This window comes from Bubalus kerabau, chromosome 2 (assembly GCF_029407905.1).
Source record: "Bubalus kerabau isolate K-KA32 ecotype Philippines breed swamp buffalo chromosome 2, PCC_UOA_SB_1v2, whole genome shotgun sequence".
NCBI classification, from domain to species: domain Eukaryota; kingdom Metazoa; phylum Chordata; class Mammalia; order Artiodactyla; family Bovidae; genus Bubalus; species Bubalus kerabau.
The window spans coordinates 103,129,616-103,155,078 of NC_073625.1; the positions used below are offsets into that span (position 1 = coordinate 103,129,616).

Genomic DNA, 25,463 nt, shown 5'->3' on the forward strand with positions numbered 1-25,463 from the left:
ATACTAGAATTATCTCATCAGTTTACAAGAGCCTTGTATTTTTCGTTCTTTCTGATGTGCCCTACAAACAAAAGTTTTCTTCCCCCAGTTTTCTGCCTGCTTTGAAACACTGACAAGGTTTACTTTTATCTTCAGATTTTATTTTATATCCATTTCCAGAAAACAGAGTATTATTGTTTTCCGGTGAATGAATTATTGCAGGATCTTTTCCACCAAATGTTTGAAAAACACACTGACCTTTTCTTTTACAGAAACTGATGGAAACCCACTGAACATGGTATTAATTAAAAGTGTTACCCTAGGAAGAGCAAAAATAAACACAAAAATATGGTCCATGCTCAAATAAGTTTAAAAAAATGCTAAGTTAAATGCAATTATATAGGTTTATTTTCTGCTGAACTTATCAGGGCTGATATTTTTCAAATTTGCTTTTTACTGTTGTTATGGGGGTAGGGGGGCAAGGACTCTCATTTTAGTAAAAACTTCAAAATGCAACTTAGTCTAAATAATTAAAGTAAGTCTCTGTCCCATGACAAAAGTTCTGACCTTTTCTAACACTGTTAAGCATGAAATATCCTTTCAGATTTTCTCTATGCCTTTTCATATATGGTTCAGTGTACATAGGTATTGTTTCTTCTTTAATCCATTTAGAACCAAATTATTCACCCTGTTCATACCTTTCTTCTCATAATGATATTTCAAGGTTTTTCTCTTGAGCACTTGCATATTTACCTTGGTATTTTCACTGGCTGTGTAGATTCCATTGTGTGGCTGGTCTAGAATTGAATCAGTTTCCTATTAAGGCTCCAGCAAGCTCTTTTGCAGCATTGTGGATGGCTCTAGCAGTAAAGAACCCGCCTGCCAATGCAGGAGACATAAGAGATACTGGTTTGATACCTGGGTTGGGAAGATTGCCTGGAGGAGGGCACAGCAACCCATTCCAGTGTCTTGCCTGGAGAATCCCATGGATAGAGGCGCCTGGTGGCCTACAGTCCATAGGGTCACACAGAGTCGGACACAACTGAAGCAACTTAGCACTCAGCACGCAGGTCCTAATGAACACAAATACATATGCACATGCATAAGAAGCTCTTTTAGGATGCACTTTTAGAAGCAAAATTGCTGAGTAAGAGAATTTTGGCACTTTCCATTGTGTGTGTTTTACCAAGTTGACTTCCAAAAGAGGCTTTCTTATTTGCATTTCCTCCAACAGTGTATGATAAGAGCCTCTTTCTCTGCTTCCTCATCCATGATTTTGAGATTTTTAAAAAATGTACTTGCATGTGTTATCATCCTTGCAGAGATTAAATTGCAAAATATCTCAAAAACTTATTGTTCTTATTAGTCATTACAGAGTGATGCTATTTGGTTGGTGGTTTCATTGGTGGTTTTGTTTTCTTTAATGTTTGGTTTGGTTTTTATGGCAAATATGATGAAATCTTTGGAAGCAGTTTGAAAAGTGTTGCATTGAAAGGACATTAAATTATTGACATGAAGCTCTGTTGGGAACAGGATTTAAAAAAACAAGCAGAGTTGACAAGAAATTTGATAGGGAAGAAACATAAGTAGGATATTATTTTAAATTATAAATAAAAAGCACACTTACTACAAATGTTTACAACAGTTCCAGTTCCAGTTTAGTTGCTCAGTCATGTCTGACTCTTGGCGACCCTATGGACTACAGTACTCCAGGCCTCCCTGTCCATCACCAACTCCTGGAGCTTACTCAAACTCATGTCCATTGAGTTGGTGATGCCATCCAACCATCTCATCCTCTGTCGTCTCCTCTTCCCACCTTCAATCTTTCCCAGCATCAGGGTCTTTTCTAGTGAGTCAGTTCTTTGCATAAGGCGGCCAAAGTATACAACTATTGTCTTGAGAATGTAGGAAAATAATTTTTATTGATGTTAATGGTGTTTACACTTTGTGTACTAAGCTGACAGTCAATATTCTATATTATATTTTTACTGCTAATTTACTGAAAAGCCTTGAGCAAAGTCACTTAGTCCCTTTCATGTAGGATTGCTAATTCCAACCTTTTTTTTTTCTCTTTTTTCAGGATGGGATGGGGCTAACCTATGTTATCTGAATTAGCCTTAGACAATTTAAATGCTAGATAAATTTTTTTAATTAATTCATTTTAATTGGAAACTAATTACAATATTGTTGTAGTTTAAATGCTAGATAAATATTTTAATGATGATAGTTATAATGAAGTTATGATTTTTTCTGTTCATCAGTGGTGATAAAGTATTTATTTTAACGCTCATCTGCCATTGCAGACAAGCATGAAGCTAAATTAAAAGGAGTAATATACTTTCAAGCCATTGAAGAAGTATATTATGATCACCTCAAGAACGCTAATAAGGTAAGCAATGAATTTCAGATTGCCACGATTTGAATGCATAAGTTGGGGTGAGAGTTTCCCAAAGGTCCAGTGCTTAAGACTCCATGATTCGACTGCAGGGCAAGCCGGTTTGATTCCTGGTTGGGGAACTAAGAGCCCATGTGGCGCATGGCCAAAAAAAAAGTTGGGTGAAAGAAGGAGTTAGTACTTGCTTATGAGGAAACTTCAAGGAAACATCTTAGTAAGGCAAAGAGTAGTATTTATTGAGCTATTTTTGGAGCACTCACTATCAGCGAGGTACCCCTGCTAGAACTTTACAAAGTATCTGCTAAAATGACCGGTGAGCTCACTGTGAGAGTTCTTGGGCAAAAAGGCCAGAAAGATGGTCAATCTTGAGAAAGGTGTTGAGGGCAAGACTGTAGGTTATATTAGAGCAAAAGTAATGGCTACATAGATCTCTATAAATTGGAACTTTTAAAGAGGAAGAAGCCCTCACATATCTCTGTGTTATATTTAATGTTGTATTTGCAGTGTATTCGGTTTACATTCTTTTCCTCTCTTGATTTTCTTTCTAGAGTCCTAATCCTTTACTTACCTTTAGCGTCAAGACACATGACAGAATCTACTACATGGTGGCCCCGTCGCCAGAAGCCATGCGGATCTGGATGGACGTTATAGTGACTGGGGCAGAAGGCTACACTCACTTCTTGTTGTAGTGAGCTGACACAACTTCAGGGCAGACTGCAATAATCTCTTACAAGAATGAAGCCATATCAACACCAGGTGGACAGACCCAACAGACCCATCCCTTTAACTGTGGATACTCAGAACTGCTTTCATATTAACAGGAAGTCATTTGTAAAAGAGAAAGAAGAGGTTTTAATTCAGAGCTTGATCATAAATAATTCAAAGCTTGATCATAAACAGCAAAAGAATTGCCTATGAGAAAGAAAACACTCCTTTGGTAAATAGCATCACTTATAGGAACATTTCTTATAAACTCTTTTTATCAATTGTTGGCTTTGATGAAATAAGCTAGTTTACAAAAGGTCTGTATGTACTTGGAATATATGAAATTATTTTAGCACCCAAATCATTGGTGGCATTGACGTTATTGGTAATCAACTGGCTGTTTTTTAAAGGAGTATTTTGTGGAAGGTTATTTTATAAATATTAATATAAACAAAGAAGGGCTTGGAAAGGGAGTGTATTGTAGGAGGAGTTTGGCCCTAATTTTTAAGTACTACACTAAAACCAAAGACTTGACCTGCCCGCTGCTGAGCAGGAGTAGTTTCAAGTGATGAACTGCGTTTAGTGTCACTCTGCATTTTAAAACGGTACTTTGATGCCAACAAGTGCCCAGGAAGTTGACTTTGAAGAGTCACCGCCAGCATAAGCTACTGTCCATACATAGCAAACACTTTGTAAAAGAAGAACAAAAAGCTGTGTGTTACAGGAAGAAGCAGTCTTGGACATTCTATCACACTGGGCAATTTAAAAGAAAGAGAATGTTTAGCTTCAGCTGTTTTGCTGATGATTTCTCCATTCCCAGTGCTGAGAATAAAGGCCACAGTAACTGGTTTCCTTTAGATTGTCCAACTTCTCTTTGTTGTGGAGTACACGTGTTAACTGCAGCCTCACATGATATAACTATGAAATAGAGCTCTGTTTTCACCAAAGAACAGACCAATTAGAATACTTATTTTCCAAAGTATTGTAGTTCTATTCAGAGGCACATGAAGTTCACCGTAATGTTCTCTGTAATGTACTATTTTATGATGTTTTTTCTTTACAGTTAGCTTTTGTTTTTTAGAGTTCAATTAATTTGTATTGAATGAAATGACTTCAGGCAAGTCCTTTTGTAACAGTTTTTCAAATGCCATTTATCCTGGTTTATCATGTTGTGTGTGTTTGTAAGTATGAATGTACTCTTTCTACTTATTGACAAAGGAATAGAAGTAGAAAATAATAATGTTACTTACTAGTAAAAATGAAATGATTAGATTAGAAGTGTCTATAAAATTTGTCAGGCCTGACTGGGTACAATTTTTTTTTTTTTAATTTGCAGTGGTTTATATACATGTTGCCAATAATAAGGTTTTGCGACTGGATTACACATGACGTTACTTGAACAGTGAAGGCCAAAATCACAATTGCAGAAGACATTTTTATAATCTGTTTCTACAGAGATCACCCTTAAACCCTGTAGTGATCTAAGACAGTGAAGTACAAGTGCTGAACTTTTGTTGGTTAATGTAAAGATATAACTTTTCTGAATTGTACTTTACTTTCTTCATAGGACTGTAAAGATGCTCTAATCAACTTTCTATCTTGCACGATGTAGTAAATGCTTCAAATATGTGTGTCAAAATATGTTGAGTTTGGATTAAAATGTTGATCAGATTTCACATTCAAAAATAAACTCACTTTAATTAGGAAATTACCCATTGGTAACATGACAAGGGATGAATTAATCAGCAGAAGTCAACTGTAGAATTGACATAAAGTTTGTGTGCTAGCTAACATTATGACTTGTAGTTTATAAACTGAAGTAATCAGATATGTCTCTGGTCACATTCCTGCTGCTAACAAAATGAGATACCCCTGAGAAATCTGGCTTATGTCTAATTGCATCGATGCAATTATTACTGGGGATTGAAAGAGTGCATTTACCTATCTTTCTCTCTGATGGGGAAAAAATCACGCAGGTGTGAAGTTAAAGCTCTAAGGCTTTACTTGGTGGGGACCACATTTGTCTCCCTGAACTAAGGCAGCAGATTTCAGAGAAAAACTGCCCTCAACAGCATGTCCTTTCACACATGTTAATGAAGGCAACATTGATAGTAGGTCAATGGAAACAACATCGTCTGCTTCAAGCCCATCACCGTCAGTAAAAGCATCTTCACTTGACTCCAGTCACAATTTTTGCCGATGTGTTAAATTGATGAAGGTGGATGGAGAAAATGATTCATGGGTTCGTGGGTTTCTCTGGGGTTGTGTGTGTGTGTGTGTGTAGTGCCTTTCCCAGTATGTGAACAAGTAAAATTTTTTTATTTGTTTTGCTTCCCATAAAATGCCAGAGACATGCAAAAATAAAGGGAGAGAATAGGGACAGGAATGACTGAGAATATTTGGATTATCCAGTACCACAGTAAGAAGTGTTTGCTGTTAAGATACTATGGATGCTGAAGTGACGTGTCACCTTAATGATTTTAACCCCTTTGGAGGCTTAATGGAGAACCCGAGAAATAACTCAGCAGCTTTTGGAGAAAGTTGCTAAATCAAGCAGCTATCTTGCTCTGTTTCTGGCATTATACATCTCAGGGAAGAAATCTATTCTTTCATTTGTCCAACTTTCCTGGTGCCTTCTAATAGAATAGTTTCTCAAAACTCCAAAGATGAGCTGAATTCACTGTATCCAGCCTTGGCCTTTGACTCTAGCAACAGCCATTGCTCCAAAATTTAATGACCAAGATAGTTAAGTGGCTTTACTCAACGTCGTAAACCAGCCACTGTAACTTTTGCACAGAAAACAAACAACAAAAAAACTGAGGTAAGTCTTTACTTGTTGATGCTTGAGGCCTCCCAAGAATTGCTTTGAAGGACATCAGAGCTGGAATCCAGAGACCCTCGTACCACAATTTATTCAATCATATTTTTATTGGCCTTTCCATTTTTCTTCTGTTTGCCTCTGAAAATGCTGCTCTAGCAGATAACATACATCCTTATAAACCATTATTGTTTTCTATAGGATGGTCACAAATTGGGGCCATTGGGTCAAAGAGCATTGACCATGATGTAAATTTTGAATTGTCATAGGTGATATTACTTGACAAAAGAGTTTAGCAGTTTACTTTCTCACCATCCATACATGAATGCCAGCTTGCCAATAATTGTTCTTTTTAACTTCTGCCAACATGATGGGTAGCAAAAATGGCATGCTAATTTTTAACATTTGATTCATGTTATTATTTCACGTTTTTCAATTAGTGAGCTTGATCATTGTGTTTACATATGTGAACTGCCTATCACAAATATTGGCCAATTTTATTGGAATTACATATTTTTTCTGCCAATTTCTGGGAGCAGGCTGCTAAGTCACTTCAGTCGTGTCCAACTCTGTGCGACCCCATAGACGGCAGCCCACCAGGCTCCCCCGTCCCTGGGATTCCCCAGGCAAGAATACTGGAGTGGGTTGCCATTTCCTTCTCCAATGCATGAAAGTGAAAAGTGAAAGTGAAGTCGCTCAGTCGTGTCCGACTCTTAGCGACCCCATGGACTGCAGCCTACCAGGCTCCTCCATCCATGGGATTTTCCAGGCAAGAGTACTGGAGTGGGGTGCCATTGCCTTCTCTGGGGAGCAGGCTAAACAGAAGTATTAATATTTTTTTATCCACTCAGTAAATCAATTTCGCTATACGTTGTTATTCTTCTTTATTCCTGGGGCTTCAAATCTTGCTTTAAAAAGTTCCTTTTATCTATACTATATTCTCCTAAAGTGTATTTAATCCTCTTGGTTTTATTCTTTTCATTGAGACAGTTTAGCTACTGGAATTTATCTTCGCACACAGTATGAGGGAGTGTGTGTTAATTGCTCAGTCCTGTCCGACTCTGCGACCCCATGGACTGTAGCCCTCCAGGCTCCTCTGTTCATAGAATTCTCCAGGCAAGAATACTGGAGTGGGTTGCCATTTCCTTCTCCAGGGGATCTTTCCCACCCAGGGATCGAACCCGCGTCTCCCACATTGGAAGCAGATTCTTTACCATCTGAGTCACCTGGGAAGTATGAGAGAGGGGTCTTAATAATTCAACAGTCTGACATACAAAGAACTAGAACAAAAACAAATTGAAAAGAAGCAGTGAACGTTCACTTCCACTCCAGGCATTTATACAAGCATGATTAAGGTCAGAATTTGGAAACATTCCCTTACAAGTCAATGTATTGAAAGGTGGTTGCTGTACCATGAAAGACGCTGGGATTCTTGGCCTCCAATGGAGAAAAATTCAATTTGGGGCCAGTGACAAGGCTTGATCGCTCAGAGCTTTTGTGGAATAAAATTTTATTAAAGTATAAAAGATAGAGAAAGCTTCTGATAGACATCAGAAGGGGGCAGAAAGAGTGCCCCCCTGCTAGTCTTTAGTTGAATGTTATATAGCTACTAGCAGTCTGCTAAGTAGAGAAACAAGAGTCTGAAATGCAGTACTTGGATGCAATCTCAAAAACGACAGAATGATCTCTGCTTGTTTCCAGGGCAAACCATTGAATATCACAGTAATCCATGTCTATGCTCTGACCACTAATGCTGAAGAAGATGAAGTTGAATGGTTCTATGAGGACCTACAAGACCTTCTAGAACTAACACCCAAAAAAGATGTCCTTTTCATTATAGGAGACTGGAATGCAAAAGTAAGAAGTCAAGAGTAACAGACAAATTTGGCCTGGAGTAACAGGCAAATTTGGGCTTGGAGTACAGAATGAAGCAGGGCAAAGGCTAAGAGAATTTTCCCAAGAGAATGCACTGGTCATAGCAAACATCCTCTTCCAACAACACAAGAGAAGACTCGACTCATGGACATCACCAGATGGTCAATAACAAAATCAGATTGATTATATCCTTTGCAGCCAAAGATGGAGAAGCTCTATACAGTCAGCAAAAACAAGACCAGGAACTGACTGCAGCTCAGATCATGAACTCCTTACTGCAAAATTCAGACGTATATTGAAGAAAATAGGGAAAACCACTAGACCATTCAGGTATGACCTAAATCAAATCCCTTACAATTATACAGTGGAAGTGAGCAATAGATTCAAGGGATTAGATCTGATAGAGTGCCTGAAGAACTATGGACGGAGGTTCGTGACATTGTACAGGAGGCAGGGATCAAGACCATCCCCCAAAAAAAGAAATACAAAAAGGCACAATGTTTGTCTGAGGAGGACTTACAAATAGCTGAAAAAAGTAGAGAAGCTAAAGGCAAAGGAACGATATACCCATTTGAATGCAGAGTTCCAAAGAATAACAAAGAGAGATAAGAAAGCCTTCCTCAGGGATCAATGCAAAGAAATAGAGGAAAACAATAGAATGGGAAAGACTAGAGATCTCTTTAAGAAAATTAGGGATACCAAGGAAACATTTCATGCAAAGATGGGCACAATAAAGGACAGAAATGGTATGGACATAACAGAAGCAGAAGATATTAAGAAGAGGTGGCAGGAATAGAGAGAAGAACTATACAAAAAAGATCTTCATGACCTAGATAATCACGATGGTTTGATCACTCACCTAGAGCCAGACATCCTGGAATGTGAAGTCAAGTGGGCCTTAGGAAGTATCACTATGAACAAAGCTAGTGGAGGTGACGGAATTCCAGTTGAGATATTTCAAATCCTAAAAGGTGATGCTGTGAAAGTGCTGCATTCAATATGCCAGCAGATTTGGAAAACTCAGCAGTGGCCACAGGACAGGAAAAGGTCAGTTTTCATTCCAATCCCAAAGTAAGGCAATGCCAAAGAATGCTCAAATTACCTCACAGTTGCATGCTTCTCACATGCTAGTAAAGTAATGCTCAAAATTCTCTAAGCCAGGCTTCAACAGTATGTGAACCATGAACTTCCAGATGTTCATGCTGGATTTACAAAAGGCAGAGAAACCAGAGATCAAACTGCCAACATTCCTTGGATCATCAAAAAAGCAAGAGAGTTCCAGAAAAACACCTATTTCTGTTTTATTGACTATGCCAAAGCCTTTGACTGTGTGGATCACAACAAACTGTGGAAAATTCTTTTAAGACATGGGAATACCAGACCACCTGACCTGCCTCTTGAGAAATCTGTATGCAGGTCAGGAAGCAACAGTTAGAACTAGACATGAAACAACAGACTGGTCCCAAATCGGGAAAGGAGTACATCAAGGCTGTATATTGTCACCCTGCTTATTTAACTTATATGCAGAGTACATCATATGCTGGATGAAGCACAAGCTGGAATCGAGATTGCCAGTGGAAATATCAATAACCTCAGATATGCAGATAATACCACCCTTATGGCAGAAAGTGAAGAGGACCTAAAGAGCCTCTTGATGCAAGTGAAAGGGGAGAGTGAAAAAGTTGGGTTAAAGCTCAACATTCAGAAAACTAAGATCATGGCATCTGGTCCCATCACTTCATGGCAAATAGATGGGGAAACAATGGAAACAGTGACAAACTACTTTTTTGGGGGGTGGGGCTCCAAAATCACTGCAGATGGTGACTCAGCCATAAAATTAAAAGACGCTTTCTCCTTTGAAGAAAAATTATGACCAACTTACACAGCAGAGACATTGCTTTGCCAACAAAGGACCGTCTAGCCAAAGCTATGGTTTTTCCAGGAGTCATGTATGGATGTGAAAGTTGGACTATAAAGAAAGCTGAGTGCCAAAGAATTGATGTTTTTGAACTGTGGTGTTGGAGAAGACTCTTGAAGAGTCCCTTGTACTGCAAGGAGATCCAACCAGTCCATCCTAAAGGAAATCAGTCCCGAGTATTCATTGGAAGGACTGATGCTGAAGCTGAAACTCCAATAATTTGGCCACCTGATGTGAAGAACTGACTCATTGGAAAAAACCCTGATGCTGGGAAAGACTGAAGGCAGGAGGAGAAGGGGATGACAGAGGATGAGATGGTTGGATGGCATCACTGACTTGATGGCTATGAGTAAACTCTGGGAGTTTGTGATGGACAGGGAAGCCTGGCGTGTTGCAGTCCATGGGGTCGCAAAGAGTCGGGCACAAATGAGTGACTGAACTGAACTGAATTAGAGAAAGGAAATTCTCAAAATTCAGAGACTGGCACCAGGTCCCTCACCCACTACATGCATTTTGAGATAACATCGGTACAAGGAGAGTTGACATGAATCTTGCAGAAAGGCAGGTTTCCAAGTAAATACAGTCTCATTAACATAGCTTAAGAGAATATTTGTATGTGTAAAACATACTAGTTTGTCAAGTGGGTTCTGAGTCTTAGGTGGAATGGACTTGAAGACAGAGTCCAAATACATAGTTCATTAACATAGCTTAAGACAAACATTTCCAAAAGAAAAACACACTGGTTAGCTCAAGGTTTGAGAAATGTTAAGTTCAGGTGGAACCAGGTGTCGTCATGGCAACACAGAATTTTAAAAGAAACCTCTTAAAATTTGTATCAGTGCAGTTCAGTTCAGTTCAGTCGCTCAGTCGTGTCCAACTCTTTGCAACCCCATGAATCGCAGCACGCCAGGCCTCCCTGTCCATCACCAACTCCCGGAGTTCTCTCAGACTCACGTCCATCGAGTCAGTGATGCCATCCAGCCATCTCATCCTCTGTCATCCCCTTCTCCACCTGCCCCCAATCCCTCCCAGCATCAGAGTCTTTTCCAATGAGTCAACTCTTCGCCTGAGGTGGCCAAAGTACTGGAGTTTCAGCTTCAGCATCATTCCTTCCAAAGAACACCCAGGGCTGATCTCCTTCAGAATGGACTGGTTGGATCTCCTTGCAGTCCAAGGGACTCTCAAGAGTCTTCTCCAACACCACAAATTTGTAGAGAGAAGAGGAAAAAATATAACACTAGTGGTTTGTATTTCCTGCCTCTTAAGAGGGAGAGATACAGTGTTTGACACTTGCACCCTCTTTCCTCCGTTTGGAGACCCCTGGCCTTCGGGCCTGTTAACCTACTCGGTATCAGGAGTAAAAACGACTTGCAACACATCAAGCTTAACACTTTGTTTCAGTTCTCTCGTGTCTCGGGATGACCAGATGTTTTCCTGTCTAAGAACGTTGCATGGGGTTCCTCTCCTTGCTTCCAGTCCTGGAGTATCCACTGATCTAGAAAGCAGGCTACCAAGTACACTCAAAACATCCCAAACTGTCATAGGCCAAATGGGAACTGACTCCTTGGAAAAGACCCTGATGCTGGGAAACATTCAAGGCACAAGAAGGGGACAACAGAGGATGACATGGTTGGATGGCATCACCAACTCGATGGACATGAATTTGAACTAGCTCTGGGAGTTGGTGATGGTCAGTGGAGCCTGGCATGCTTCATTGGGTCGCAAAGACTCGGAGACGACTGAGTGACTTAACTGAACTGAAACCTCCCCACAGAATATAGTCCAGCAGAAAAACGCTGTAAGAGCGACGACACTCTGCGCATGTGCGCTCTCTGGGGGTGTAAACTCTGGATAGGGCTGTTTATGAATTTGCTGCGTTCAGCCAGCGGCGCATGCGCACCTTGGTTTCTGGGCGCAGTGCGCATCTCCGTAGGCGGGCGCAGGGCGTAGGGGCTGCTGGGAAGATGGCGGGGGTGGGCCTGGCGGCCATGGCCGCTTGGGTACCTTGTCGCAGGTCGGGCTGGGCGGCAGTCACTTTCGGCTTCCACCATGGTCTCAGCACGTTACTTGCACGGAACACCGAGCGGGCGCCACAGTGGCTCCGAGGTCAGTGTCCGAAAGACTGGAGTAAGACGCGTTCTTTCGAACATATCGGATTTCGGCGGTTCCTGTCCCGTGCGTTTTTGGCGCTCCGTTCAGAAATCCTCTTTCCAGGTTCTCAGTACCCCAGTTCTTTTTAACAATTCTGATGAAGGTAGTGAGAGAGCTCTGCCAGGCCCTGGGGTATCCTGACAGCCCGGGCAGTGGTTGGCGTCATGCTCTGTAGTTGAAGGATTCTTTCTGTCCATCTCCCTTGTGTTAAGCGCCCAAGACTAGGAAAAATTCAGGTGTGCATTTAATGTGTTTGATTATTAATTGCTTTATCTTTTCTGTGCACGTTCTAACGGGTTTACAGATCGAGACTGTTAGTTGCTTAGACCTGCTCTCTCTTCAGCGATTTTACAGGAAGGTTTTACCTGTTCTTTGTAAAAGTGTAAACTTCTGCGTCTTTTGGTTGTTTTGGGTCTTCCCGCCCCAACCTGGCCGCCGAGATTCCAGCCCAATAAAAACCATAGCCATTACTCTATAAAGGAAGTTAGAATTTGGACAAAAATTAAAGCCCCTGAATATTTCTTTGTGCTTGATTCTTCTCCAGCTCATCTCACCTCCACTCCCCCATATATATAGCCTGTCTTCCTGAATTATGTCTTTTTATTTTGGGGTTCATACCCTTGCCCCTCAGCTGTCAGATGCATGGTGCTTGAAATGGGGACTGTCTTTGTAAATACCCTTTGTTTTGAGTTAAAAATTTTAAATATATAGTCAATTTAATTGTTCACAACCAAAAGGCTGTTATATATGTTCCTCTAGCATAGTATGTCATTTCAGTAACTAGAATATAATTCTCTTTCACTTTAGTAGTTTCACTGAAGATATATGCCTCAGATTTTGAGCTAATTCTTACAGTACAAAGATCATTTATGGATAGTATGTTAAGACCATTTATAACTCATCAAGATTAAATAAATTGTAATGGTCTCATGGAAAGTTTCCTATTGGAAAGTAATATGGAAAAGAGGATAGGAAGGAGTTTTGAGTGCTAAAGAAATGGGTAAAGAACATTTTTGCTGTTACAATCTGTCAGTCTACATAACTGGCTCCTATTTACCTTGTTTTTCACTAAAAGTTTTAAATTTGGCATATTTCACTGTGCGTTGAAACTCTGAAGCAAGCCTACGTGTAAAAAGGATAGCTTTAAGGCCTTCAGTTCAGTGTTTAAAAAATCAACTTCTCAAATCCAAAATGAGGAAAACTTTATTAGCTCACGTGGAAGAAACTAAAGTTTTAATTATCCACAATAGATAAAGGTTTCAAGGAATAAAAAAGAGATTTCATTAGTCCAGAAAAAGACTGTTAAGGGAATACACAAATCTGATTTCTCTGGAGGGAGAAAATGGGATTATAAATGACTTTTTGTTTTTAAACATCATTCTACATTTTTTAAGAGCAAGTATTGACTTTATGGCTTCCCAGGTGGTCACAGTGTAAAGAATCTGCCTGCCCATGCAGGAGATGCAAGAGATGGGTTCAGTCCCTGGGTAAGGAAGATCCCCTGAAGGAGGAAATGGCAACCCACTCCAGTATTCTTGGTGGAAAATTCCATGGCCAGAGGAACCTGGTGGGCTACAATCTATGGGGTTGCAGAGAGTCGGAGGTCACTGAGCACAAGCACCCGTTGACCTTTCTGTCGGAGGGGGGGGAAGAACTTTAAAGATAGTGGAGTGGAATAACATTATAAGGGTTGCGCATTGTGCCTTTTTACTTGCATTCAGATTTGTGTGTACCTTTCAAGAAAGCCAAACCAACAAATAAAACACAGTGATTGGGAGTCCTATGAGAAATCTTTTTCCAAAAATGGTATTTACGTTTATTCAAGGTTATTTGTAAAGAAACTGTTCACAAACCCACCTCAGCAGATAGAGAATCATGATTGACTATTACCATGGCCCAAGACTTTATGGGTGGAGAAAGAATAAGTAATAAGAGGGGCCAGCACCTCTATCTTTGATTCAGTTTCCTAACATCAGACCAAACTTGTTTCTCTCCCTCCCCACCAAAAAGTAGAGGATGTGAAACCCCTCAGACATTAAAAAAATTTTTCAAAGAAGACTGACATCTCCCAAGAAAAGGCTTAAAGCTAGTGTAGGTAAATATGAATGTTGATTGATACTGTTTGGGAGAGATGATATTAACAGCAACAGGAAAACATTTTTGACAAGTCACTCTTGTCTTTAGTGGCCTTCAAATTTCCTTGTGTATTTTGGAAGAATCATGATTGAACCTTGCTCAGAGAAGATCAATTGTGACATGATTTTTAAAGATAGGCACAGACTTGTGACTTTAATACTTCATGTCTCTATTTTTTTTCTATGAAATGGAAATAGTATTTGCTATCAATTTGACGAGGTAAGAAAGTTAAGATTGAAAATATGTATGGTTTTCCAAAAACTGTATTTGTATACTTTATGTTTTGTGTGCTTTGTTTAGCTTGCAGACACAAGACATCAATCTCTTTCCTTAGTCGACCAGACCTCCCAAACCTGGCTTATAAAAGGCTAAAAGGCAAAAGTCCAGGAATTATCTTCATCCCTGGCTATATTTCTAATATGAATGGTACAAAAGCATTGGCGATTGAGGAGTTTTGCAAATCTCTAGGTCACGCCTATATAAGGTAGGAATAACACATTTCAAAGAAAATATTACTACCATTTACCTTGGCAGTCAAGAATTACTTCTGCTCTAACCAACTGAAATAAATGCCAGCATTTTTATAGATTAGTTTATTTTAATGGTCTGTAAACTTTCATCTTGTGATTTAGGGTTCATGTAAAATGCAATCTTTAATAGTGTTTTTTTTTTTTAATTTTTAACTGGAAGATAATTGCTTTACAATAAAGTGTTGGTTTCTGCCATATATCAACATGAATCAACCATAGCTATAAGTATGTCCCCTCCCTTGTGACCCTCCCTCCCATCTGGTCTTTGTGCCACGCTGATGATGCTGGCAGACAAGGAAACTAGTGGTAACTTAAGCTCTTTAGAAACAATATTCTAACATGACAGCAAACCAGTATACTAGGTGGCTTTCTTGTAGTCTCTTATAGTGTGGTTTTCCTTTGGGGACTTGAGGACCACTGTTATTTAACCACTGTTTATTTCATTACTTTCAAAATATATAGTTTAAAATAGCATCTGTGTTTAAAAGTACTGTTAAATTAATATTGTGTAATTCACATTTTCACTGAATTTCCTCTTTCCTCTCACTTCTGTAGCCTGAATGTTTTTATAAGCATAAATAAGGATATGTGTTGTTTACTACTTGATTTTACAATTCTTAATATTTCGTACTGATAATTATTTTACTAAAATAATGTTTCACTGTTATTAGGGTTGTTTACTTAGAACAGTCATTTATTTAGTGCCTAATTTGCCAGAAGAGATAGTATGGGTTAGTAAAAAGAGCACTGGCCTGAAATTCAAGAAACATGGACTCTAGAATTAATGCTAACATTAGCTGTGACAAGATGAGTCGGTTAATAAATGCTGGACCTGTTTCCTTCATCATAAAAAGGAGGAGATTGGATGAAAGATAATTTCTGAATTCATTTCTAGCACTAGCAACCTAAAAATCTATTTATGTAGTTTTAGAAGAGTTTCACTATCATTCACTCAATAGATCTAGAAAATACAACTTTCAGAAATAAAGTAAGTAATTAGAAATAAAAATAAAAAACTTTTTTTACTTAAAAATAACTTTTATCTACTCAGTATATTAGCAGAAATTATGCCAATTATACGAATTTAGTCTTACTCCTTTTATCAAATTAACTGAATTATTTCATTTTCAAGCTCAGAACTCTTAAAAATGTTCCAAATTGATTGTTATCCTTAAGACTGGAGTATTTTTTTACAAGTAGACCTTCTAACCCTACAATGGTGCTGTAAAATATACAAAGAATTTTAAAATATGGTCATTGCCTGTAAGGATCTTTTAATCAGGGTGGAGGAATGCAAGATAAAATACATATGGGAAATTAGGCAGAAATATTCATCAAAATGTAATTATGTCAAAGAGCATGCTACTTAACTGTATATATTGAGAGAAAAATAGTGGTTGAAGTGGATATAAAAAACTATAAAGGAACACCGAAAAATAGTTAGGATTTAGGTAAGAAGGAAGAGAAATCCAAGGAGGACTATCTTGAGCAAGACATGATGATATCAGAAAAATTGCCATCATTCTCCTTTGTCCCCAAAAGAATTTAACTCAAGAAATCCTCATTTTATCAGTTCCTATTTTAAATTGAGACTGTAAGAGCTATAGCCAGTTCCTGTCTGCCTATAAGATGTATGAGGGAGTTTTCTTCATTTTAGATGCATATGAAATACATTTTCTTTTTAAAGGTATATTTAGTAATCATGATGAAAATACAGTGTATACAGACAATTATATGAATTTAGTCTTATTCCTTTTATCCAAAGGAATATGTGGTACTATATTAAAATGTAACCTAAATGTATATTTATACACCTTTATACAGTATAGCCATTCATTACAATTTTTATTTGATCAGGCTCCTTTTTATATGCTTTTATCAAACTTCATTGCTATCTAATCACTATTAGCAATTAATTGCCCTTTAACTTGTTTTAAGGGATTCCCAGGGGGCACTAATGGTAAAGAACCCGCCTGCCAATGAAGTACATAAAGATTGGATAAGACATTTTATCTTCTATTTATACTCCCAGTTTCTCAGTTTACTTTCTTGTGATTTTGTCTGTAAAACTTAGATCTTGAATGAAGAAATGGTTAGTTTTGTATATTATACAAGAACAGTACTTACGGTTTGGTGAAAATGGTTTCTTAATATCCTGCCACCATCCAGGATATTAAGATTGAGTCAGAGCTCAGGAATATGACACATGGCTTTAGGACTGGTCTTCTCTCATGGTGATTTCTAATAAAATTTAAAATTTTAGATTTGGGAAATTTAAAATATATTTAGACTTGAGAATACTGAGGCTGCTAGGACAGAATTGCCTTACTGTGATTAAAAGTTTTAAATTGCCAAATCTTTGTCACTTGGTTAGGGTTCAGCAAGAATGAACTGTATTTTTTATTTGTTACCCATTAGTATCACTGAATGCTTGTATTTACCTTTTTGAAGGCCCTGTACATGTGTTTTGGAGAAGGGCATGGCAACCCACTCCAATGTTCTTTCCTGGAGAATCCCCATGGACAGAGAAGCCTGAAGGGCTACAGTCCACAGGGTCACAAAGAGTCGGACACAACTGACATGTGTTTTGCATCTTTACCATATACTTGGAAGGCCCCTGTAAACAATATAGCAAGTAGAGACATCTTTACCCACAGAGGAAGGTAAAGGAGAATTGGGTTTTTCTCCCCGGTTCTCCCTGGTCTGTCTCCTACATCCTTTGGATTGAAGAGAAATAATAACTGTGACTTAGACTTCAGCTTCTGCCTTGTTATCCTACTTCCCAAGAATCCAAAACCACATCACTTCATACTTAAAATTTTAATTTCTTTCTCCACTTTTAAATCTCTTATCTCTAAGAAAATATGTTACACCATTCTACTGTTCCTACATACCATTCTAGTGTGGGAGACAGGCCACAAACCAGTAATCCAATAGACACATATTGTCAGGTAGCAGTATTTGCTATAAAGAGAATAAAACAGAGTAAGGAACTGGAGAATGATGAAAGAGGCACAGCTTTAGGTTGAATGGTCAGAGAACGCTTCTGGAGATGTAACACTGGAGCCCAACTAAAGTGAGGGAGCAGTCTGAGTGAATGTCTCAGGTAGAGTCGTCCGCAGGGAAGGAGAAGCTGATATAAAACCCCTGAGTCAGGAATGTGGATGGTGTATTCCATTAACTTGAAAAAGAAAAATGAGGATACATTTGGGAGGGAGAGAGAAATGGAAGAATGAGATCAGAGAGGTAGTGAGGGGCTAGAAGATGGTAAGGACTTTGGATTTTACTTAAAGATTATACAAAACCTTTGAAGGGTATGTACAGGACATGATCTTTTTTTGTTTTTGTTTTTTTGGTTTTTTTTTTAAAGGATCACTGACTACTGAGTGGGGAATAGACTGTGAGGGTGAAAAATGAAAATGGAGATTTACTAGGAGACTCTTGAATTAGTTCAGTCGAGAGAGAATAGTGACTTGGAACAGGCTGGCACAGTGGAGGAGGTGAGAAAGCGAGTGACTATGGGAGGTATTTGAAGGTTAAGCCAATAAGATTTGCTGAAATACATACTGACTTCACTTTTATTTTAATAGAATTGAGGCATTGTCATTAATGTGCTGTCCTCCTTAGAAATTAGGGAAGCAAATACTAGATATCTAGATACAAATATGTTTTCTCTTTCTCCAGGTTTGATTACTCAGGAGTTGGAAACTCAGATGGTAACTTAGAAGAATGCACGGTGGGAAAGTGGAGAAAAGATGTTCTTTCTATAATTGATGACTTGGCTGAAGGACCACAGGTGACTGTTTTTGTTAAATATCATGATAATTGTTGTGGACTATAACCTCATGGTATTGGAGCTGTTTCATTAGATGCAAATATTTAATATTTTAAATGTCTAACAATCAATTTTTATATTTTAATGTCAAATCAATCAGTTCTATCATTTTCACTTTCTCCTAAAATGTAAGTAGCATTTTACAAATTATATTTGTCTAATTTACTCTCTATTATAGACCTGATACTTTAACAAACAGTAATCATAGTCTTAATTTTACTTTGTGCCAAATATTAAGTCTGGGAGCCAGTGGATATAAAGGCAGAAAATACATACGTTCTATGAAATTAGTCCCTTCCTTACCAAAAAGAAAAAGAAATTCCTCTTCAAAACAGTGTGCTTTTGTTTTTAGATACTGGTTGGATCCAGCCTCGGTGGGTGGCTTATGTTTCATGCTGCAATCGCACGGCCACAAAAGGTTGTTGCTCTCGTTGGCGTAGCGACAGCTGTAGATGGCCTGGTGACACAATTTAATCAGCTTCCTATTGAGGTAAGTCCCAGGCAACCTCAGTGTATCCCTCCTGTTGTTCTTCTGCTCCCTCTTCCTCTGAATTTTATGCGTGTGTCATCTGTCCTTTGACTTGTTATGCTGGCTCCATCTTTTGTCTTAACTGACTTTTTGTTTACCATTTCTTTTTTTTATTTAACTATTTGAGTGAGTGAGAGTCACTCAGTCGTGTCCAACTGTTTGCGACCCCATGGAATTCTCCAGGCCAAAATACCGGATTGGGTAGCTGGTCCCTTCTCCAGGAGATCTTCCCAACCCAGGGATTGAACCCAGGTCTCCCGCATTGCAGGCAGATTCTTTACCAATTGAGCCACCAGGGAAGCCCCTTTTAACTATTTGGTCTCCTGTTTAAGATTTTCTATTTTTTTCACAGTCCCTTCAAATCATTGCATCACATGAATGAAATCATACTTTAACTTTTGTTTTAGCAACATGCTATTAACCACGTTTATTTATTTGGATCATACGTTGTGACCTCTTTGTGCAGCTCTTAGTCTTATTTTGTGGCCTATGGGTAATATTATTAATATCTATTCTACAACCATGTTAAACCAGCTAATCAGTTATGAAAGTTTAAGCCTTAAAGCCTCAGATTCTCTCTTAGCAGAGCTCTCCAAGCACACACTGTCAGTCACACACAGGAGATAAGATTTGCCATTCCTGGCCTAGACACTAACTTGGCATTCTTTTTCTACTTCTAATTTTCACCTTTTAAAAAAAAAAGGTGCTTTTCATCAGTAGCATTTTCCTCCGCAAATCATGATAGAAATAAGGTTTCTGAGATGACTGGAAAGGTAATTGGTTTATTATACTTTGCTCTTGAATGTATGTTTAAGCACTTTCGTTGTCTGCAAGGATAAAAAAAGTGGTGGGTAATAGCTGTTTCTTTCTGTGTGTGTTATTTTTTTGTTTGGAAATCAGTTGAGTTCTCCTTGGGCATATTTTCCCTTGGGATCTAAATTTTACCTATGGGACTAATCCTAGCAGAAAGAAACAGTCTGGAGCCGTGGTTCAAAACGTGTAGTCCCTAGGCCAGCAGTAACAGCATCACCTGAGAACTTGTATTAATAGAAATGTGTATTCTTGAGCTTCACCAGACCCACTGAATCAGAAACTGGGAGAATGGCCCAGTCGTTTTTAACAAGGCCCCAGGTGAAGTTTGAGAACCACTGCTGTAGAGAGCAGGGAATAAGGAGGGGGAAGAAAAGAAAAAGAAGGAAAAAGCATATGTAGTGTTGAAGAGTAGAATATCATTGACTTTTGCCTCAAGTTCTGCATTGAATTCCGTGCCATATACTATCTGTTCTAAGTTTATTCTTAGTTCACATTGTTCTTCCCAGCTCTGTAAGAAATGACATTGTCTGCTAAGTCAGGTTCTTCATATGATTTCTGGTCAGGGCTAAAATTACAAAGCTGATCATCTTTGCACTTACCTACTTCTGAGATTTTTTTTTTTACTTTCTTGTTTCTCATACATAGATGCTTAATGTCCTCATGCTGCTAAATTTTCCTGCCATTGTATCCTCTGCATCTAAACCTTGAACCCCTTACTCTGCTTCATGGTGGGAAATTATTTCAAGAAGATGGCCTATTGGAAAGGTGTTGATTACACAATTTTGGGGGGTTATTGGGAAATGACAAGATCTATGTATATTTCTCTTTATGTGTGTACATCCATCACTCAGAGGGAAAATATGATAGATAGCCCGTAATTGACTGAGAAGATCTATGTCCTGCAAATCAGGGTATTTCTTTGCTAATCCTAAATCATACCAGCTAAGAATTCTTAAACGTGTTGAGCCCTTTAAACTTAAAAACATGCGTAAGGAAGGGCCCAGACACTAGGATCTCTCTCTCTTCTCCACAGAAACAGCTAGTGCTCAGTGTCAAGGGGATAGACCTAGAGGTTTTTTACTGTCTTCTTTAGTCCTGGAAATGTTAAGACCCAGCATTATTCATTGTGTGGGAATTTGATTTACCTCTAACTCTAATCATTGTCTCCTGTGGATACTTCAGTTCAGTTCAGTCACTCAGTCTTGTCCAACTCTTTGCGACCCCATGGACTGCAGCACGCCAGGCTTCCCTGTCCATCACAAACTCCCAGAGCTTACTGAAACTCATGTCCATCGAGTCAGTGATGCCATCCAACCATCTCATCCTCTGTCATCCTCTTCTCTTCCTGCCTTCAGTCTTCAAAGCATCAGGGTCTTTTCCAGTGAGTCAGTTCTTTGAATCAGGTGGCCAAAGTATTGGAGTTTCAGCTTCAGACATCAGTCCTTCCAATGAATATTCAGGACTGATTTCCTTTAGGATGGACTGGGTGGATCTCCTTGCAGTCCAAGGGATTCTTCAAGAGTCTTCTCCAACACCACAGTTCAAAAACATCAATTCTTCAGTGCTCAGCTTTCTTTATAGTCCATCTCTCACATCCATACATGACTACTGGAAAAACCATAGCTTTGACTAGATGAACCTTTGTTGGTAAAGTAATATCTCTGCTGTTTAATATGCTGTCTAGGTTGGTCATAGCTTTTCTTCCAAGGAGCAAGTATCTTTTAATTTCATGGCTGCAGTCACCATGTGCAGTGATTTTGGAGCCCCAAAAAATAGTCTGTCACTGTTTCCATTGTTTCCCATCTATTTGCCATGAAGTGATGGGACCAGGTGCCATGATCTTAGTTTTCTGAATGTTGAGTTTTAAGCCAACTTTTTCACTCTCCTCTTTCACTTTCATCAAGAGGCTCTTTAGTTCTTCACTTTCTGCCATAAAGGCAGTGTCATCTGCATATCTGAGGTTATTGATATTTCTCCTGGCAATCTTGATTCCAGCCTGTGCCTCATCCAGCCTGGCATTTTGCATGATGTACTCTGCATATAAGTTAAATAAGCAAGGTGACAGTATACAGCCTTGAAGTACTCCTTTCCTGATTTGGAACCAGTCTGTTGTTCCATGTCCCGTTTAACTGTTTCTCCTTGACCTTCATACAGATTTCTCTGTGGACACTAGAGGGCATCAGACAGGATGCACAGTTGTTGGAATTCAAGTTTCACAGACACATTGCCTTCCTAGTTTCTTTTGGTGTAAGAATTATGAATATTGTAACTTTTCTTTGAATAAAGCTGTTTTTAATATTCCTGTAGTTTTTGTTTTTGAGGCTTTGGGACATACAAGACTTCGTAAAGTTAAGTCTGTTCTTCAAATGAACAATATTCATTCACCTCAATAGCAGATAACAGAGCTAGTTGGGAAGCAGCAGTGCTTAAAATGCAACTATTATTATGTGTTTGTGATTAACATAGTTGCCCCTTCATCTAATAATCAATGGAACTTAGTTCTAACTACTGAAATTACAAATTCAGGAACAGTCATAAGTAGTTTGAGGATAACTGAATATCATTTTTTTGCTTTAAATACTTGGTTCATATGTTGCTTTAATGCAGAGCACCCCATGATATTAATATACGTTATAATATAGTTTTTTACTGTATTTTAAATCATTTGGCTATAGATATTTAGAAGTCTAGCTTTCAGATATACAGCTTTTTCACTGAAATATTTTTGGAATTTTATAAAATACATTAAAATACCTAAATACATATAGATAACATCATATATATTTTACTGTTTAAATTCTTTTTTGCCTCTGAATTTGTAATAAGTGAATAGTTTTAAATGTGGAAATACAGTATTTTTATTGAAAATTTAAATACAGATTTTTAAAAATACATTGTATGTAGCTTTTCTTTCCTTGTATTTTTCTTTATTTTTGATAAGCCATCCACCTGTTTTTTTCTAGACAGAAATTCCCTTCATATTATGTGGTTGCAAGAGGCTTAAAGCTATTTACGTCTTGATTTACTAATTCAAGCTGTGATAATCTTTTCAGAGAATTTATAATATACATATAACCCTTTATGTTCAAAGATGTTCCTAGAAGTACTCAGCAATATGGAAATGGTTGAATTAATTATCTTGTATGCATTGTGGTAGACAGTTATCCAGTCTTTAAAAACTTTTAATCTAATCTTTTAAAACCCAGAAATATATATATATTAAATAAATAAGGACTGAAAACTATATATAAATTGTAATAGCTAAGTGTTTTACATATGGTATATCTAAAACCAAGCACATATAGAAATACTAGAAGGAAAGAAGCCAGAATATTAATGGTTGGTTGTTATATCCTTGAGATAGGGCTATTGGTAATTTATTTCTTCTTATGCTTTTTATATTTTCCATGTTTTCAATAATGAATATATGTTACTTTAAGTAGAAAAAACGTTTAAGACAAATTATGGTCTCAAAAATAGAGATTCTTCAAGAATCAAAGAATACCCAGCATTTTATTTTAAAGGTAGAACTGATACCATTGCTCAGTTTTCAGGAGATATTTGCAAGAATTCTTTGTCATCCAGAACAACAGACAATTTTCTTCTCATTCCATAGAACTCTGAAAGGCAAAAACTATTTTTCTTACATTCAGCCTAAAATTGGGCGTGTATTGTGGCCCCAGAATAACCACTGTCTTATTTTTCATTTTTAGCAGTATACTCCATTCTTCTCCCTTTCCCCCATCTCACCCCATTTTAGTAACTTCCACTAATCACACTTTTAGTTTCATGATTTTTAAATCTAAACAGTTTTTATTCCTAAGATTTGATTTGATATAATATGAATGCTACCTGTACTGATTCTAAGAAATTATTGTATTTTTCTCCTCATTTTCCCTTTGAACTGGGATGCAACAATGCCTGATTTAAGGTGTTATATGATATAGTTAGTTAAATCTAAGTTTGAATCCTAGCCACAGCAGTTACTGTCTTTTAACTTTAAAGCTGTGTACTCTAATATCTTCTTTTGTAAAATTGAAATAATAACAAAATTATTATCAGGATCCTGTGAGATACTATGTGGAAAATACTGGTATTTAATTATTGATAATTATCATTGTTATGTTTTTGTTATCTCTTTGCCTCTTCTTCAAAGACCACTTTCCTTAGATTGTTTAAGACTATTGCATGTATTAACGTTGCATAAATACTTTTATTTTCATTTGTTCCAACAGACAAAAAAGGAAATAGAGATGAAAGGTGTGTGGCCCATGCCATCAAAATACAGTGAAGAAGGAGTTTATCGCATTCAGTACAGTGTCATTAAAGAAGCCGAGCACCACTGCTTGTTACATAGTCCTATTCCTGTGAAGTGTCCCATAAGATTGCTCCACGGCATGAAGGATGATATTGTACCGTGGCATACATCTGTGCAGGTCGCTGACCGAGTAGTTAGCACAGATGTAGATGTCATCCTCCGAAAGAATAGTGATCACCGAATGAAGGAAAAAGCAGACATTCAACTTCTGGTTTACACTATTGATGACTTGATTGATAAGCTTTCAACCATAGTTCACTAGAATCACAACTTTAGTTGGTGTGCAAAGGAATGGATCCAGAAGATGGAAGAGAGTAACAGATGAAAGACCTTGATACTTAGAAGGCTTTTCCTCTTCTCTGTACTTTGTAAATATCATGTGAGTATTTATCTAATGATGGATTTTCACAAGTGATACAAATTGTGAAGAAAGTGCCAGCTGCTGTTTGAAAAATGTTCTCCCTCCTCAATCCCTGATTTTTTTTCATTAAAATATTTCCTATTTTTTTATTCAAGAAATGTTTACCTTCTGAATGCTTATGTTAACTATGCCAGCTCTTACTTAGATTTGCTAATAAAGCTTAATTTGTTTTTTATTTGGTATCATTGTATATGAAGATTTGTAAAATTATCTCTGATTTTAAAATGCAGTTCACAAAATATAGGAACACATTTATTGAAATCTGAAATGACTAGAGAAATGTATGAAGCATAATAAAGTTCATGTCTTTTGCATGTTATATTTGAACTTAAAATCAAGGTTATTCTTTTTTAAGGGCTCAAAACTTTATAGATATATAAAGGATATGTATCATTTTAAACTTTTGGCTAATGTCATATAGTTAAGTGGGGGGATTTCATCTTTAAGCAATGATGTTGTTGTACAATTGCTAAGTTGTGTCCGACTCTTTGCAACCCCACTGACTGTAGCATACCAGGCTTCCCTTTCCTTTACTGTTTCCCAGAGTTTGCTCAAATTCATGTCCATTGAGTTGGTGATGCCATCCAACCATATCGTCTTCTATCTCCCCCTTCTCCTGCCCTCAATATTTCCCAGCTTCAGGGTCTTTTCCAGTGAGTCGGTTCTTCACATCAGGTGGCCAGTATTGGAGCTTCAGCTTCAACATCAGTCCTTCCAATGAATATTCAGGCTTGATTTTCTTTAGAATTGGCTGGTTTGATCTCCTTGCTCTCAAGGGACTCTCAAGAGTCTTCTCCAGCACCAGTTCAAAAGCATCAATTCTTTGGCCCTTAACTTTTTTTATGATAGTATTTTCATATTCTGATTTCTTATTCCAAAGAAGAAATGAATCCTTATATATTATCACCTACCTAAAGAAACATTTCTTTTTTGTTATTAATAATATGTGCCTAAAGTACAAATAATCAAGTGATTGCCATCTATATCAGGGCTTCCCTGGGGGCTCAGACAGTAAAGAGTCTGCCTGCAGTGTGGGAGAC

At 37.9% G+C, this 25,463-nt stretch overlaps 2 protein-coding genes across 4 annotated transcripts in view; both read left to right on the forward strand.

Annotated features, from left to right (window-relative positions):
- PHLDB2 (pleckstrin homology like domain family B member 2) overlaps positions 1–4,788 on the forward strand; it is a 128,027-nt gene extending 123,239 nt beyond the window's left edge. For all 3 annotated transcript variants that reach the window (XM_055568135.1, XM_055568137.1, XM_055568136.1), the window contains 2 exons: positions 2,283–2,368; positions 2,923–4,788. In XM_055568135.1, the coding sequence (XP_055424110.1) occupies positions 2,283–2,368; positions 2,923–3,063 (227 nt within the window). In that variant the 3' untranslated portion in view covers positions 3,064–4,788. The remainder of the gene's footprint in view (positions 1–2,282; positions 2,369–2,922) is intronic.
- A 6,819-nt stretch (positions 4,789–11,607) lies between these two features.
- ABHD10 (abhydrolase domain containing 10, depalmitoylase) lies at positions 11,608–24,598 on the forward strand. Its single transcript, XM_055568139.1, has 5 exons — positions 11,608–11,796; positions 14,278–14,461; positions 18,192–18,303; positions 18,695–18,832; positions 23,920–24,598. The coding sequence occupies exons 1-5, from the start codon at positions 11,655–11,657 to the stop codon at positions 24,262–24,264; spliced, it is 921 nt and encodes a 306-aa protein (XP_055424114.1). The 5' UTR covers positions 11,608–11,654; the 3' UTR covers positions 24,265–24,598.
- Positions 24,599–25,463: the final 865 nt, after the last annotated feature.

Excerpts from the sequence above, each read along its gene's own strand:
- ABHD10 (XM_055568139.1), top strand. The coding sequence starts at position 11,655 with ATGGCGGGGGTGGGCCTGGCGGCCATGGCCGCTTGGGTACCTTGTCGC. Across the intron at positions 11,797-14,277 it reads GGCGCCACAGTGGCTCCGAG|CTTGCAGACACAAGACATCA; the intron begins GTCAGTGTCCGA and ends TGCTTTGTTTAG. Across the intron at positions 14,462-18,191 it reads CTAGGTCACGCCTATATAAG|GTTTGATTACTCAGGAGTTG; the intron begins GTAGGAATAACA and ends CTCTTTCTCCAG.